This window comes from Taudactylus pleione, unplaced genomic scaffold, assembly GCF_031769625.1.
Source record: "Taudactylus pleione unplaced genomic scaffold, aTauple2 ptg000018l, whole genome shotgun sequence".
Taxonomy (NCBI): domain Eukaryota; kingdom Metazoa; phylum Chordata; class Amphibia; order Anura; family Myobatrachidae; genus Taudactylus; species Taudactylus pleione.
In genome coordinates, this window is record NW_028284420.1 from 370,363 (window position 1) to 388,136 (window position 17,774).

The 17,774-nt window shown below is 45.5% G+C and overlaps 1 protein-coding gene across 1 annotated transcript in view; it reads right to left on the minus strand.

The window, feature by feature from the left end:
• Nucleotides 1-6,369: 6,369 nt before the first annotated feature.
• The window catches only part of LOC148540596 (parathyroid hormone/parathyroid hormone-related peptide receptor-like), a 38,733-nt gene continuing 27,328 nt past the window's right edge, over nt 6,370-17,774 (minus strand). Inside the window, exons 11-13 of the mRNA XM_088482496.1 lie at nt 13,795-13,936; nt 13,595-13,636; nt 6,370-7,925 (exon numbers count right to left, since the gene is read on the minus strand). Of these exons, the coding sequence (XP_088338622.1) occupies nt 7,626-7,925; nt 13,595-13,636; nt 13,795-13,936 (484 nt within the window). The 3' untranslated portion in view covers nt 6,370-7,625. The remainder of the gene's footprint in view (nt 7,926-13,594; nt 13,637-13,794; nt 13,937-17,774) is intronic.

Genomic DNA, 17,774 nt, shown 5'->3' on the forward strand with positions numbered 1-17,774 from the left:
GCCAGCTGCAGAGAGGCTGAGCTTGTTTCTTTTAGAACGTCATCCAGGTGTAGTATGACAATTGCTCCTCTTGATCTGAAAACTTCTGCCATTGCCACCATGTTTTTTGTTAAATACCTCTGGAGCTGTAGTAAATCTGAATGGGATTTTCCCTCTGCCAATCTGATTAAGCTAATGTCCCTTGCTGACTGCAATAAGGAAATAGGCATTCCTTATTTTCATGGCATTGACAACCAAACATAGACATTCCTTCTGAATCTGACCACCCACAGTAGCATGTTCAGGGGTTTCAGATTTAGGATAGTACAAAAAGTTAAGTTTTCTGTACAAGGAATAATGACCCAAGCCTTCCTGCTCTTTTGGGAATATTCACTGGATGGTGCCTTCTCTCAGAAAAAAGGTTGAAAAGAAATGATTGGGTGAAGGCCCTAAGAGGTCACAGATACAACTTTATTCTATAATGCCCCTGACACATATCGGAAGAAGATATAATCCACTGGTCCAGAAATAGAAGAGATTGGTTCTTACCACAGACTTTTAAGAGTGGAAATTATCACATCATGCTATCTTATTGTCAGTAGGCTCAAGCCATGGACACGTGCTAGCTCAGCCTTCTCAGTACTTGGATTACATCCATATTGTGCAAAGGAAAAGCCGTTCTAAGGGCTTCCTCTCATTTTTTCCCTCTGACACAAAAGAAAAAAAATTCACACCTGGCGATGCCGGCAACGATGGCCGGGGCCATGCTGCATTCAGCAGCATGGCATTGCTAACGATATCCCCAGATTGAGCTGCATGTACAGACAACTGTGAATATCGTTCGTAGTCAAATTCATACACACTGGATGATTTGAACGCTATATCGTTTCAATGTTATCATTCATAAAAATCGTCCAGTCTGTATGAGCCTTTATTCTGGGCCAAAAATACAGACCCACTGAAATGTAAATCTTCCAGAGGCCTTTTGGATTCCATATCCGCCTCCCAGAACTCAAGCCTAAACCAAGATTCTGGAAGGATTGAGAGCAGACAATAACAGTTTCTACCAATTATGCTAATGATTTATGTGCATGGGGCAACAATTCTAATCTGGGTGATCCAGATTGTAGACCCACAATGATTAGTTCAGCCCACTTTTTGATCACGTTATTTCCCAAGTGTCTACTAGAACAGTTTTCAGAATGGTACCTGTAGGGGCAAAGATTGACTTTAAAATCCCTTCACATTTCCTATCCATGCTCTCTCTTTTGCACTTGGAATAGGGGTGGATTTAGCCAAATGGTCAATAGGGGCATCCACTTTAGGTTCAGTATTCCATTTGCTCTACTTGTTTTCCACGAAGGGGTAACTAAAACAAATCCTCACTGGACCTGAGACTGCCTATGCGGTTTTGGCCATGCCTCACCCAAAAAGTTCTGCCACCCTGAGAAAGGAAAGAAAAGAGACTGTGTTTCTTTTTGACCAAGAAAACTTCCAAAAAAATCAAGTCCCACTAAGTATTGAAATTTTGGTAAATCGCTAACCCAAAATCCTTGATACCCAGTCAACTGGAGGAATCATCCGCCCATTCGGAGAGGTCCTCATGGTCTAAGGCTCTCACCTTTCTGCGCGAAGGATGGTTCTAAATCAGAATCCTGCCAACTACAAGACGTGCTACAGGAATCTTTCCAGTCACAAAGACACTCAGCCGAAACCATTTTATTTTTATTTATTTTTGTCTTTTTATTTAAGCACACTGCATTTCAAAAAAAACTGTGCACAACATGGTTACATGAAAAAGGAGCAATATAAAAACAGTATGTGAAGAGAAACTATAAATGGAACATCTGTGTTCAAAGTATAAGAATACCAAACATACAATAAAAAAAGCTGCTAATAGCAGTAAAAGAAATGGTCCCAGGAGGGGGCAAAGCTCATCATCCTGATGACCTATCCAACTTCCTTCTTAATATTAAGTTCAACTAGGAAGAATTGGGAGGATCATTTGCTACCATCCTGAGTTTATACCAAGAGGTATGCTAGAGACCTCTATGGATTTGAGATCTAGTGGAGAATGCAAGGATGTCAATATAGCTCTCCCATACCTCAAAAATGAAACCTGTACATCTCTTTTTTTTTCCCACAATGTCTCCACCCAGTCCATTTTGAATACACAGCCGCCAGCATTTCACTCCCATTGCAATTTGTTCCTTAAATAGAGAAAAGGAGGGAGGCTCCCTTTTGATCCAGTTATGAAGAATTGTCTTTCTTCCAGCTGCACATTTTTTTTATTACCCCAGGTAAGTCACTTTCTCTCGGGGAAAGCCCCTAAACCAGGCTAAATGGGACATTACAAACTGACTTTAGGCATAATTCTGTATTAATGATCAGAAACATCTGACTAAAGGTCAGTCCCATAAACAATTAAAAATATCTGCATCACTTTGATTACATTTAGGTAGCCACTGTATCATACCTGTTTATTGTGGAATTGTCCACTACCTCTCTGGGGAATGTATAATCTATGGTAATGGCTTTAAGCATTGGCAGAGGTTGTCCTAATATGTTATCAAGAGAGTTGTACCAATCAAGGACAGAAAAAGCTCTAATAGTCCTGCTGATATAATACTGTGCCTGCAGAAAGGCCATCAGGTAAGCCATCAAAACGTTATATTTATCAAATGCTTCCGCAAATGTTAATGGTCTCTTATGCTGTTTACACCCCCAGCTGCCATATCGTGAAGGGGGAAAGAAGCCATGCTGTCTTGAAAATCAGGGTTATATAGAAATTGTAAATGTAATGATTTCTGTGCATCCAAATTAACTTTATAATGCAGAATATGCCAGAGTTTATGCATAATCCTCAATAAAGTGTTATCTCTAAAGTCTGGAGAAATCTCCTGGTGATGATGGTGAAGGAAAGTCTTAAGGTTCAGGAGATGAACAATGTTCTGTTCCAGCTCAGTACAGGTGTAAGTTTCACTATCATCTAGCCAATCACTCACATACCACAGAAATTGCTGTTCATGCCACAGCAATGCTGGAGCTTGCTCTTCATTATGGAATTGTGGTGGGATTTGCCAACCATGACAGAGGTGCTATATGATGGACCAGTACAGACATGGCACTGTCCCTAGTGCTATTCTCTCTGTCATGTCATTCCCTTGTGTGGACCCAGTTACTGATTCCGAGATGTATGTAATGACGATTTTTACACAGATCGAGGGATTGTATGCCATTGCGAATGCGTATAAGCTGCACTGAACACCCGCTGCAATTGTCTTGTGATTCCACACATGCACAGAGAGCCCATTTGCAAAGTGAGTGACAGATAGTCAGCATTTAGGGGAGGTAATGGGGTGGTCAGAAAAATGCAGTTGTGTCTTAACGTTTAAATGCCATTATGTGGGAAGGCATATATTAACCATTGCAATTACATACACAGCATGAGAGCCCTTTGCGTGTCAGCAGAGCTGCAGTGTTTGTAGCTGGTTAGACTTTCCGCAAGGCCAAGATGGCTGCTTGATGTGCGACGATGTTACCAATATGTACGCAGGTAAGCAACATCGTACGCAGATGAAAAGGCAGGTGGTCGTACTTATGCTCGGGTAAGCTTTGGAACTATTAGCATAACTACTGCATTCTGTGCAAAATTGCAGCTGCGATCGCGTTAGCGTCCACCTCTGAATCGGGCGACCAATCCATAAATAGCAGACCCCATCTGTCTCAGTAGACTGCTGCAAGACCTGTCTCAGGCCATCATATGGAGAGATGGGCTGTCACACATCCCAGAGTGTGGCTCCCCCCTTACTATATCCGCAGATGACACCCTACCTCTTCCAAGAGCATTTAGAAAGAGGGGTGTAAGAGATTAAGTGCTTGACTTGCACTTTGCTTGACCCCCTCATTATATAAATGAGGAAAAAAAACATGTTGCTAGAAGGAGCCCTATTGCTTTGAGCACAAAACTATAATGGAACTCCTATTGGTGCATGTGTATATATGGGAGGAGCCAAAGTACTAACAAGTTCTAGTTTACCTTTAGTGCTTAATCCTGTACCAGCAGCCTCTATAACCCATAGTTAGTATTTTTCCCCAAATAGGATGAAAGGGGTTTTCTTTTCCATAAAACATATAACGTTATATATCTTTATTTCATGAATGTGTTCAGATAATGGTGGCAGCATACATAATTTAGAGAAATATAATGTATGTTAATGAAGCAGTAAGCCTTCATTTGACACACACTTTTAAATGGAGGTAATAATTATATGTATTAACTCCTGAACCTCCAGTCTTTAAAAATTATATTATAAGGTACAGTGTTCAGGTAATTGGCAGGAGTGATTTATGTAGAAAACAATACCAAGAGATGTTGGAACAAACAAAGGGTCTGATTCAGTAAGGATTACACACACAGTCTCGATGCGAAGATAAGATAATGATTGCAATTGCAATGTCATCGCAGCCTAACATAAGGACGCCCACTTTACCTTACACACATCCATAATACTTAGCAAGACTGCGAAACCATCGGTAATATCGAGTACCATCACAGCCTCACGCACACTTGCACAAGGTCTGACCTTACTCAGAAATTGCTAACCTCATTGCATGCAGTGAAAGCCCAAGCTGCGTATGCCATCGCAGTGGCTAATTTATGCACATCCCTGTAACAGCGTTCAAACGCACTGGCACGCCTGTGTTTTGCAATCCATCCCTCCATCACCATCCCCAAACGGTACTTCCTGTCAATCACTCTGTGATGGGTCTGTGTAGTCACTGCAATTGCAGCCCTAATCGCAGTGGAGTATTTGTGTACGTGCACTGCGATGCATGCGCAGAATGCAACAATCAGCCGATTGTGCGCGTAATCGCAATTGCGAGGAGAGAAAAAAAAAGTTACCACACTTGCAGGAAATATCAAATCAGAATTAAATAATAATAAAAGATAGGTACCCCATCAAACACTTGAAAAGTGGAACTAATGTTATTTCTTAATATTTAAAGATATGCCATAAAAAGAATAATAAAAAACAAAATCTTTTAATAGTAATAATAATAAGAATTATATTAAAGACAGTAATTGCAAATAGTGTAACACAATAATGAAATGATTTAGTGTAGCCGTGTCCGGCTATTTTAAAAGAAAAAACAATAATAAATAATACAAAATGTTTTATTCTTCTTTCCTAAACTGTTCTCTGTAGGTGTTGTAGTCAAAAAACGATATATCCGGCCACCATGTAGCTTGTTTGGTGTATCTGTATAAATTGGTGATTTTGGACTCGCTGTTGCTTATAATAATCCCTGTGGTATGGGAAGCCTCTGAAGAAATCCTGAATGGAAGAAACGCGTTAGAAACATACATATCTCTTCCTAAACAGTGTTTTTTTCTGGTGATCCTACTAAGCTCTGTATAACCCCCTGGTATTCCTTTGATCACTGCTGCTACTAAGGACTGTGGGCAATAACGCAAGCACCTGAAACGGCTTGGCCGCCAGCTATAGAGGCACAGCTCCCCGCTCACCACACGTGCGGGAGTTCCCGGCACGGCAACGCTACTGCTTGGGTCTCGTCGCAAGCCCGATGGTCTTGACCATCGCGACCATCATTTTGGCCGCTCGCTATAGCTGTGGGTGGTCACCCACAGCTATGCGAGCGGCCAGGAGGCCGCTCTTAAATTCAGAGGGACGGCCCTGATTCAGAGCGAGCGCTCTGTCAGAGCGTCCGGCTCTGAATCAGGGCCTAGGAACGATATTTTGTGGAACATTTATATAAGGTGCAAATACACACAAGTGATAAGTGGCTTCCCATACCACAGGGATTATAAACAACAGCGGGTCCAAAATCACCAACTTGTACAGATACACTAAACAAGCTACATATTGGCCGGATATATAGTTTTTTTTACTACAACACCTACTGAGAACTGTTTAGGAAAGAAGAATAAAACATTTTGGATTATTTATTTATTTTTAAAATAGCCGGACACGGCTACACTAAATCAACAGTAAAAAACATCCTGGTTTTTTATTACCAAAGAGCTCATAGTGGTTACTTTTGATATGTGATCTGTCTACATAGAGAGAAACATTGTTTCTATATTCTATCTAGAGAGCTTTTAGCAGCTGTTTTGGAACTGTTATTACATTTATGTATAACAGTTTAAGGAAAAGCAACATTGTGTTACACTATTTGCAAATACTGTCTTTAATAACATTCTTATTATTACTATTAAAAGATTTTGTTTTTTTTATTATACTTCTTTTTATGGCATCTATCTTTAAATATTAAGAAATAACATTAGTTCCACTTTCAAGTGTTTGATGGAGTACCTATCTTTTATTATTATTTAATTCCTATCTGATATTCCCTGCAAGCACGGTAAGTTCTTTCTCTCTTTGTACGTCACTGGCTAGCAACCATAATTACTGCAGCTAAGGAAATTGTCAGAAATATATGAAAGAGTTTGTTATTAGATCTTATCACATTATATATCTGTATTCTGCTTCGAAGCGCCGAGGCTATATATTTCTATCTGTGTAATCGCAATTGTGATCGGTAGTGAATCAAGCCCAAATACATCTTAAATTAGACGTATTCCTTATTTGCCATATTCTTTCAAAATAAATTTCATCCTTGTCCAGAAATCGTCTTTTTACCACCATTATAGTTTAGATATTGCCGTTTTATGTAGGTGACAAAATCAGTTGATTAATTTTTAATTTAAAGGCCCCTATACATTAGACGATATTTTGAACGATTTGGCCGATTCCGACACATCGGAAAGACAAATCGTTCAAATCGTCCAGTGCGTACACACTATGCGCGCTCCTGTGGCATCGTTTGTCACATCTTCAGATCTTTTGTACATGCAGAAAGATCTGTCAATCTCGTTAATGATTCCCCGCAGATCGTGCAGTGTGTACGCTCTACCAAATGACGAGGCGATATGGTTGCATTATATAGTTAACAATCTAACCACCAAACAACGCACGATATATCGTTTGGTCGTTAGATTAGATTGCATAGTGTGTATGCACTAGATAATTTCCCAGGAGTTCAGGGGAAATCATTGACGATATTGCATCGTTTGCAAGTCGTCTAATGTGTGCCTAGATTTAGAAAAATAGTTGCATCGAATTAGACTCATCAGGCTCTTTCAGTGGGTACAAACCATGATGACGCAGAAGAGAGTATTGCAATAACAAAAAGAGCAAAAAAGAAATTGTTACTTTAGTCATTTAGGAGAGTGTTACCGAACTGTTGTTACTATGTACAGCCAGAAAAGATAACTTGACAGCACTCACTACATCTTTAGACCCAGAGAGGTTGAACGGTCACCGTCATCTTTGGACCATGAGGAGCTGAAGCAGGAGCCTGTAGCTTAAATTGGCAAATATTTGCATAGCCCATGGAGAATGTTGAAATGATATAAGCTGCATTCAATAAAATAGCTCAAATAATGGTCTTGGCCATAAAGCACTGGTGGGGGGGGGGGGGGGGTTTGAATATTGAAATAGCACTGCATCTTCATAAGCGCTTTAAATAGGTTACTAACAAATCGCATTCGTTCAATCCACTTTGACTTTACAGGTTCAGAGAACACTAGTACTTTCATTATTTGGGAGACATGCTTATTGTTACGATTTCTTGGAGGCCGCACAAGTCTGATCGGTGGTGCCCTCTTTGCTGTTCCCCCCTTGTAGTGGGCTGTTGTCTGATGGTGAGGTACTTGAGAAGTATCCCGGCAGGTAGGAAGAGTGAATTGGTACTGGTAGCTGTTTGCCTCTGGCTGTCATGCTTAGACAGACACTGTTTGTGGTGTGGGACAACACTCCTCCATAATGACAACTGCCTCCGGTGCTAGTTATGCGAGATTTTTGTTTAAGATCCAGGGATAAGCTCCTGCGATGCCAGAACTTACGTACCTCTGCCTGCACCTACAGATTTACAAAAAGAGTGTTATAATATTATGATAGATTATAACAGGTTAAGACAGAGGTTCCCAAATGTGGTCCTCAAGGCTCCCCAACAGTTCAGGTTTTAGAGCTATCCATGGTTGACCACAGCTGACTTAATTAGTACCTCAGTCAAATTGATTTAACCACCTGTGCTCAACCATGGATATCTGCACTGTTAGGGTGCCTTGAGGACCGCGTCTGGGCACCTATGGGTTAAGAAACTACCTAAAAGAAAAGTATATTCAAATTATCAGCTCCTCCCCTAGTACATAAGACACACCACTTGCTCCTCAAAAGCTAGGTACACACGGTACGATGTGTACCCACCGATGCGATCGACGATCCGAGAGCCAACATATGGGATGGTCCCTAAAAACGGGGTGATCCGTTGCCCGATAGGCTGGACCCCTCCATAGCGCTTCATGGGATTGTCGGTCGATTTGCCTGATCATTTGAACATGCATAAAGATCAGGCAAGTGACAAATGACTCACAGGAGCGCGCAATGCACAATATTGTGCATACTGTACACACGGAACAATATTGCTGGATTATCGTTCCAATTCGTCGGATCGTGTGCAATATCGTTCCGTGTGTAAGGGCCTTTAACCGCGTCCATGTGCTGATACAAATTCCAGCCCTTTCTCTCCGCTACCACGGATGTTTCCCTCCTGTACTTTTCATGCTAAAGGGCCCAATTATCAACGAGTTTTATCATATGCAATAAGTGATAAAACTTGTGTACAATAAATGGTGCTCCAGCCAATCGGCTCCCAACTGTCATTTTTCAAACAGTTGACAGTTAGGAGCTGATTGGCTGGAGCACCATTATCATACACAAGTTTTAAAACTCATTGCATATTATGATAAAACTAGTTGATAAATGGGTCCTTATAGTCCTCTCTATTTATGCCTTTGTACTTGATAGACATTTTCTTTTTGCAAGTCTGAAGGACATACTACACCAAAAGACTCACGATCGACGGACCCACAGATCGAGTGGCTGATTTCGGTAAGTATCCACACTTATCAATCGGCTACACAAAATATCTGCTCAGAGTTCACAACTGGGCTGGCATTTAAATTTGCCTGTCCAGTTGTGATGTCAGTGTTGGTGGTTCCTGCAGCCAGTGTATGGGTCAGTCTGCAGGTCACCATACACACAGGAAGATGTACTGATATAGCTGCAAGATATATCACGGCATCGGCTGTGCTGCAGCAGGGGCGTAGGGAGGGCGGTCCCAGCGGAGTGCAAGCTCCAGGCGCCGAAGGTGTCCGGAGGCGCCGCCCGCTGTGTACCCGGCAGCTGTCTAAGCTGACAGCCTGCCGGGCAGAGGCGGGCTGGGCCGGGGGGCAGGGTGCCATGTGCCCCCCGGGCCGGTGCAGGCAGTCTGTGTCTCTGTGACGGAGTTCGGTCAGCACTACACAGAGACGCTGGTGCCGGCAGCTGTGTGTTTGTTTTAATTAGCAGCCAATGAGAGTCTGTCAGACTCTCATTGGCTGCTGCGCCCACTGCAGGAGCCAGGCTGGAGCTCACTCATGAGCTCCATCTTCCGGCTCCCACAGTGGGTAATGGGAGAGACGTCATGACGTCTCTCCCATAATGCAGAGTGGGCCGGCCCGGGAGGATGAACGGAGGAGCGGATGGCGGGAGCGGGGATTCAGGTGTGTTTTTTATTTTTTTTATTACGTGTGACTATAAGGGGGGACCACTACTGGGGCACTACAAGGGGGCGACTACTGAACTACAAGTGGGGGCAACTACTAAGGGCACTGCATCGGGGGACCTCCACTGGGAGCACTGCAAGGGGGGACTACTACTAGGGACACTACAAGGGGGGGACTACTACTAGGGTACTAGGGGCACTACCAGGGGGGGACTACTACTAGGGGCACTACCAGGGGGGGGGACTACTTCTAGAGGCACTGCATAGGGAGGGGACTACCACTGGAGGCACTGCATCGGGGGACCACTACTGGGGGCTCTATGTAAAGGGCTATACTGGGGGTACTGCATAGTGGGGAACTACAACTGGGGCCACTACTTAAAGGGCACTGCATAAGGGTTACCACTATTGGGGGCACTGCATGGGGGGGCTACTACTGGGGGCACTATATAAGGGGCACTGCATAGGGAGTACAACTACTGGGGGCACTGCAGAGGGGTACCACTACTGGGGGCACTATATAAGGGGATTACTACTAGGGGCACAAGGGGCACTGCACAGGGGGATCACTACTGGGGGCACTGTATAAGGGGCACTGCATAGGGGGGATCACTACTGGGGGCACTGCTGGAGGCCTGCATAAGGGGGATCTCTCCTGGGGCACAAGGGGCACTGCATATGGGCTCAACCACAGGGGGCACTGCATATGGACACCACTACAGGGGGCACTTCATATGGGCACCACAACAGAGGACATTGCATATGTGCACCACTACAGGGGGCTGCCCCTAATCTTTATTTTTACTTCTCTTTACTTTAATCCCATGTGAACCTGCCTCCTCCCTGGAATACTTGCGGGGGGGGGCGCTGAGCGCCCTGGCTACACGCTACTCCTCTGTGATGCAGGGCTGACCTGGTACGTCTGTGAACAACGTCGTTCACAGACATAACGGCTATACACACGGGCAGATGCATTTAGAGATATATCATTCGTCAGCTGTACGAGCAACATATCACATACAGGGGTATTCAATATGGAGCAAGAACTCAGTTTTTGCAATGTTTTTGCACCGATTGCATAATTTTCGCAAGTTTTGGTTTTACACCGTATTCAATTTCAAAGACTTTTCGCAGGTTCAAAAAGTCTTTGAAATAAAACGGGGATAACTTTTTTTTAAATAGGGAAAGCAAAACTTATATACACATGATGAAAATCTCTAAATAGTAACACATTTAAAGTGTACGAACAGTGGGCCTGATTCAGAGCCGCTCGCTCTGAATCAGGGCCGGGCTTTTTTTTTTTTGGAATGGCCTCTTGGCCGCTCGCATAGCTGTGGGTGACCACCCACAGCTATTGCAAGCGGCCAGGATGAGGGTCGCGATGGTCAAGACCATCGCGACCATTGGGCTTGCGATGAGACCCTTGTGGTAGGGTCTCGCCCATCGCAAGCCCCAGAGAGATTTCGGCTCTAACAGAACAAGTGATGTCAGTGGGGCCGCCCCCAAACGGCAGGCGTTCTCATGGGAACGCCTCCGTTTGGGCAGCCACACCCCCGGCCCGCCCACCAAACGGGGCGAGCTGTCACTCAACATCGACAGCTCGCCCCCTTTGGTGCGAGACCCGGTGGGACGGAGTGCTCATCGCTAGCCAGGTCTCGCGCATGCGCATGATGGAGCCGGCTCCGTCGTGCGCATGGCTGTGGGCCACCATCAACCCGGTTGCGAGCGCTCAGCGCTTGCGACAGGGTCTGAATCAGGCCCAGTGTGTGTGTGTATGTATGCATTTATGGCCTCTTGGGTAAGAGTGTGCGACCCTGTTGACATCTGAGTATACCAATCAGATCCCAGCTATCATTTTCTAGACTACAGGCCTACTAGATAAATCTTAGCTTAAATCTGATTGGTTGCTATGGGCAACACTGACTTTTCCTTTTAATGAGCTTTTGCAAAATCTACCCCAAAACTCCTCTACTTGATTTCAATGTGCTAAAAAATTAGCTATTTTTCTGTGTGCTGCTTATATCACTTTGACTTTATGAAAGAATATGAATATGGGCATTAAGAAAGGGTGTAAGATTGTAATGAACTTATCCTGTGGAATGCAAAAAAAATTAGGAATTATTATCATGGCTATAATATCAAAAAATAAAACAAGAGAGGAGGGGGCCCGTGTTCATTCCCAGTCCGGGGCCCCCTCTTCTCTCCCCGGTGGCCGGCAGCAGACTGACGCGTCTGACCGCCGACTGCAGCATCAGTAGACTCTGGGCACTAGAGTGTGCACCACACACCCTGCACCCATTATAGATACACCCCTGCACCACGGAGGAGGAGGGATATGTTTGCCGGCCTAAGGTAAGTATACTATGGGTGTATACCCATTATACAGACGCCTATGCTTTTTATGTGTTCTGGTGAAAGTTGTCCAGTCTTTAGTTGGCACATGTTGTTTAAATAACACTAGAATCGATGGAGACATTGAAGCTTTGTTCTCTACAGGTGCCGTCTGAATTGTGAGACCGAAATTGGTAGGAAGTGTAGAAATGTTATCTTTCTCTCTTTCTATTTTCTCTGGGATGGATTTTGGGAGTGAGGTCTAAAAGCCCTGTATGCTCTATCCAGCAATAAATGGACTTTCGGTGTTGTTGGCAACTACTCATCAAACAGTCCAAGGGTAAGGACTCCACTGCTGAAACTCGTTACATATGTGGCAGTGGAACCTGGTATTTATGAATCTAAACAGCGTTGGTTTGCAGCTTCCTCCTAGCGTGTTTTTTTTTTTCATACCCCCATTTAAAATTTATGCAGACCTGTATTTACAATGAGCGGCATTTTGAACTTAGCGCTCGTTGCCTTAAGGCCCCTACATATTTTTTAAACAATTTGCCCAATTCCGATGCATCAGAACGACAAATCTTTAAAATCGTCCAGTATGTATGCACTATATCGTGCGTGGCGTCCTCCCGTGGGGTCATCAGTTGCATCGGCTGATCTTCCCTACATGCAGTCCAATCAGACGATGCGGCTGACGACCCATGCTACTGGATGCGGCAGGGTCTGACATTTTGGGCACCGTATCATCCAGTGTGTACGGGCTGTCTGATATGCCGGCCTGTTGGCTGAGGGGTCGTCCGTCGCATCGCTGGTTAAACACATTGTTTAGTGTGTACCCAGCTTTAGTTTGATTTCTCCATCTTGCAGCTGCTGTTATCTAGTGTTGATGAGTGCTATGGTCCTGGGTGCAGGATGCAGATCCGGGTCCTTGCCCACAATTCACTACTCTAGCTCCTTTTCCACTCCTTCCCTCCCACTCTCCGCCCCTTTCATCCCACTCTCCACCCCCTAGTTTCCGCCCACTCCCTGATTTTCATCCTTTATTTACTTTTAATACATTTTTAGTGGTGTTTTTTATGAGTTCCATGAATTCTGTACCTTCCATGGTACGCAGTATGGGACTGCCCCCCTTTCCCCCAGTGCCTGGCAGACGGTGGCACCCCCTTCCTCCCTTCCACCTTCCCGCATCAGCTGGCAGACCCCCCCTTCTTCCCTCTCACAGCCGCCAGTGGTACATGCAGCAGCCAGCGGCCCCCCCCTTCCACCCTCCCTCAGTCTCTCCTTCCCTGTGAGGGAGTGGTAGCAGCCTTCTTACCCAGCCCATTACAGAGCAGTGTATCCTGGGCTGGGAAGGGAGGTTGTTGTTGGGCAGGGAATGGGATCCTAGAGTGGAGCCAGCCTAGGAGACACACTGTGCATGTGCGAAAATCAAGAAAAGAAAAAAAAAACACTTTGTTCTTTAGGACGGGTGATATAGGAACACAGAGCTGACATGTTCAATAACATTAACAATGTAACATCACTCATCTTATACCAATCCCTAACAATCAGTCCTGAAATAACACAAAATGTCCTACTCTTTAGGTGTGAATGCACTTCTACTTCTCACTGAAATACAAGGTAGACATAATTAATAAATATGCATTATTACCTCTCCATTGCAGAAACAGTAGATAGTCGCTACAAAGAATCCCTAGGGAAGAGATATACAGGGACATTTCAGTTGTCACCACTAAGCAAGCATAACATGATCTTAGCGCTTACCAAATATTTCATTCACATACAGAGTACATAAATGATGTGATAATGCCAGTATTAGTGAGTTTGTAGACTTACAATACACTAAGTTACCTGAGAGGAATTGAAAAACATCTCATAATGCATCTGTATTTGCCATAGCAGCCCGGTCACATCTGTGTAAGGAATTGCCATGAAAACGACGTAATGTACACCGAAGAGCGGCATAAGGACCAACGTTGACTTCAGGAGTTTCCTGCATAAAACAAACTTGAGCAGTTTGTTATTTACAATGAGCATTTTGTAACAAATCTCAGATCATCCCCAGTCCATAAAGTATATTATAATCTGCAATGAAATAGGAGTGATGAGCTGACAGCAGAAATTTATTGAAATCTCTTACACAGGGCCGGCGCTACCACTAGGCAAACTTAGGCAGCTGCAGGGCGCCGCTGGATTGCTGTGTAGTGTGGACCGCACATAAGTGTCATCCGCATTACACTACTAGTATTACAAAAACACAGGCGCTGGCAGCTGCGTGTTTGTTGTAGCAGCCGATGAGAGTCAGACAGACTCTCATCGGCTGCTGCGCCAACTGCCGGAGCCGGGATGGAGCTCACTCATGAGCTCCATCTTCCAGCTCCCGCAGTGGGTGATTGGAGAGACGCCATGACGTCTCTCCCATCATGCAGAGTGTGCGGGCCCAGGAGGATGCCGACAGAGGAGCAGATGCCGAAGCGGGGATTAAGGTAAATGGAGGGTTTTTCTTTTTTATGTGTGTGTGTGTCTGGCTGGGAGGCGCTACTACTGTTGGCACTGCTGGGGAGACTACTACTGGGAAACACTGCATAGGGGGGGATTACTACTAGGGGCACTGCTGGGGGTACTACTGGGGGCACTGCACACTGGTGGGACCACTACTTGGGGACACTGCATAGAGGTGGATTACTTCTAGGGGCACTACTAGGGGTACTACTGGGGGCACTGCACACTGGTGGGACCACTACTGGGGGACACTGCATAGAGGGGGATTACTACTAGGGGCACTGCCGGGGGGTACTACTAGGGGCACTGCTGGGGGTACTACTGGGGACACTGCACACTGGTGGGACCACTACTGGGGGACACTGCATAGAGGGGGATTAATACTAGGGGTACTGCTGGGAGGACTACTGCTGGGGGGGGACTGCTACTGGGGGCACTGCTGGGGGGACTACTTCTGGGGGCACTACATAGGGGAGGATTACTGCTGGGGGGACTACTACTGGGGCACTACATTGGGGGAGATTACTGCTAGGGGCACTGCTGGGTGGGAATGCTACTGGGGGCACTGCACTGGTGGGACCACTACTAGGGGAGACCCCAATAGTAGTGCCCACAATGGTAAGGCCCTCTGAGTAATGCCCCTAGTAGTAATGCCCCCCTCCGAGCAATGCCCCCAGTAGTAATCCCCCCCGAGTAATGCCCCCAGTAGAAAAGCCTATTGCACAAAAAAAAAAAAGCTAATACTTACCTTAAGCCCCGCTCCTCCCACTGCTGTCCACGTCCAGTTCCGCTCGGCTGCTCCTCGGCACTATGGGAGAGACGTCATGACGTCTCTCCCATAGTGCACTGTGTGAGCCGGATGCCAGAGCTCACTAATGAGCTCCAGTCTCCGGCTTCGGCTGCCACTGTGGGGAGGGAGCCGGGCGCCCATTGGTTACAATCTCAGCGGGCGCCTGGCAAATGGTGCCTCCCTGTGGCACCGGGGTTAGGTTGGCAGGAGGAGGCGGAACTGGTTCCGTCTCCTCCGGTTCACGTTAACCCCGATGGGTGTGGGGGCAGGGACGATTGCCCCTGTTGCCTCCCCTCGTTGATCTGGCCCAGACTAGGGGCACTGCTGGGGGAGGGCTGCTACTGGGGGGGACCACTACTGGGGGCACAGTATAGGGAGTGTTACTACTGGGGGCACTATATAAGGGGCACTGCATAGGTGGGGGACTACTAATGGGGGCACTGCATAGGGGGGCCACTACTGGGGGCACTGAATAAGGGGCACTATATTGGGGGCACTGCATGAGGGGACCACTACTGGGGGAACTGCATAGGGAGGACCTCTACTGGGGGCACTATATAAGGGCTTGTGTAGCTATGGAGGGAGGGGGGGCGTAAGAATGAAGAAATGCCTAGGTTGCCAAGAAACCTTGCACCGGCCCTGCTCTTACATAACTTAAACAGAAAATTATTTGTGACATGAAAAACCTTTAGTTTAGCCCAGTGGTTCCCAAACTGCAGAATTACTCAGTAAGACAGTTTTGGCCTTGGGGTGCCATAAAAAAATAAATGATGATACTTTAGGGCACCATGATTCAGAAAAGATTGGAAACCATTAATTTAGCCTGATCTTAATGTAAATGTTTTATTTGTAAAATACTTTGTATTAATGAATCCCAAAATGTTTCTTAAGATGCAGCTAAACAAAAACATACAAAAAATAAATGCAAAAACATTAAAACGCCATGCCGTTTTCTAGATGTTAAATAAGTAACATAGATCAAATGGGTTTATTTTGCAAAGATAACTCAGGTATCTATCTTTGACAGATAAACTCTATACTATACTCAGGGGCGGGCTGAGCCAGGGAACAGGGTGCGGGCCGGTATGATTTCAGTGTTATGGTGCCGCCAGTTGATTATTACACTCCATACACAGCAGGGGCCCGGGAGACATGCAGAGGATGCTTCCCAGCCACTCAGTTTGTGTAACAAGGATAATCAGTGCGGCCGTCCTTGAAGCCCTTATAACAAACTAAGCCGCCTGGGGAGCAACCTCTGCATGTCTCCAGTCCAGGGGCAGATTGTCTGTAGACCTCAGCGGGAGTTTGGGGCCGTTATTTTATTCTATTTCTCTTAAACATGTGCCCTGACAAGCGCTGATTGGGAGCCAGCCCTCAGTGATCACAAGTAGAGAGAGAGAGCTGGAGGGAGGCCCCGCCTCCAGTCCTCACTCTTCACCTCTACCCCTGCCTCTGAAGGTGGCTGGCTCCACACCTCGGCTGGCTGGGCATAACAGAGTGTCTTCTCTTACAACTGAGCCGGCCTGACCCCCCCTCACCTGCTCCTACGGAAAAGTTTACTCAGACACTGGACATTGAGCTCACTCCTGATCCCAGCAGCAGCCACAGTAGAGAGATGGAGACTAAGCAGGGGCTGCTTAGGAGGCAGCTGTCAACGTGTGCGGTGCTGGAGAGCGTGTGACGGACCAGGCATGCCGTCTACTGGAACAGCAGCAAGTCCAGGTCAGTGCTCCCATCCCCCCAGCCCAGTGCCTCCCCATCTCACCGACCCCCACCCAGTGTCTTCCCCTTGTCCAGCCCAGTGTCCCTTACCATCTATAACTGATCCCCGAAATGCCAGTGTATCCCACCTAACCAGCTCAGTGTCTTCCCCTTGGGTCTCTGAGGAAAATCACGATTAAATTAGATTGAAACCTTAGAATTTAACTGACCTTACATTTGCATCATTTCAAGTCCTATGAGTACTGCCGTCTATATCTATCTGTTTCTGGTGAGAGCTACTCACCCGGGGAGGGCACCAAGGCAAGTTACAAACCACAAATGTTTATTGATGCTATAGGGAGTGCCGGTTGAATTTACTTATTATATATATATATATATATATATATATATATATATTTATATATATATATAATATGATATCACATCTACTATACGTAGAGATAAAGGCACTCGCCAGACTTTTGAAGGAATACAAAAGACTGTGGAGCTGGAAAAGTGTGTGTGTGTGCCAGCATGCACACACACACTTTTTCAGCTCCACGGTCTTTTGTATTCTTATAAAGCCTTGACAAAGGTTCCGGGGTGGAACCGAAATGGTGGCAACTATGGATTATGCACATGCTAATATATCTTAAAGTATGTTTCTGACTTCAAAAGTCTGGCGAGTGCCTTTATCTCTACATATAGTAGATGTGATGTCCTTTATCGTTGGGTTACCCACAGTTCAGTGGAAACTCTAAAAAAGCACCCCAGCAAATTACAAGATATAATGTGTGAGTGCTGGACCGCAGATACCATATATATATATATATATATA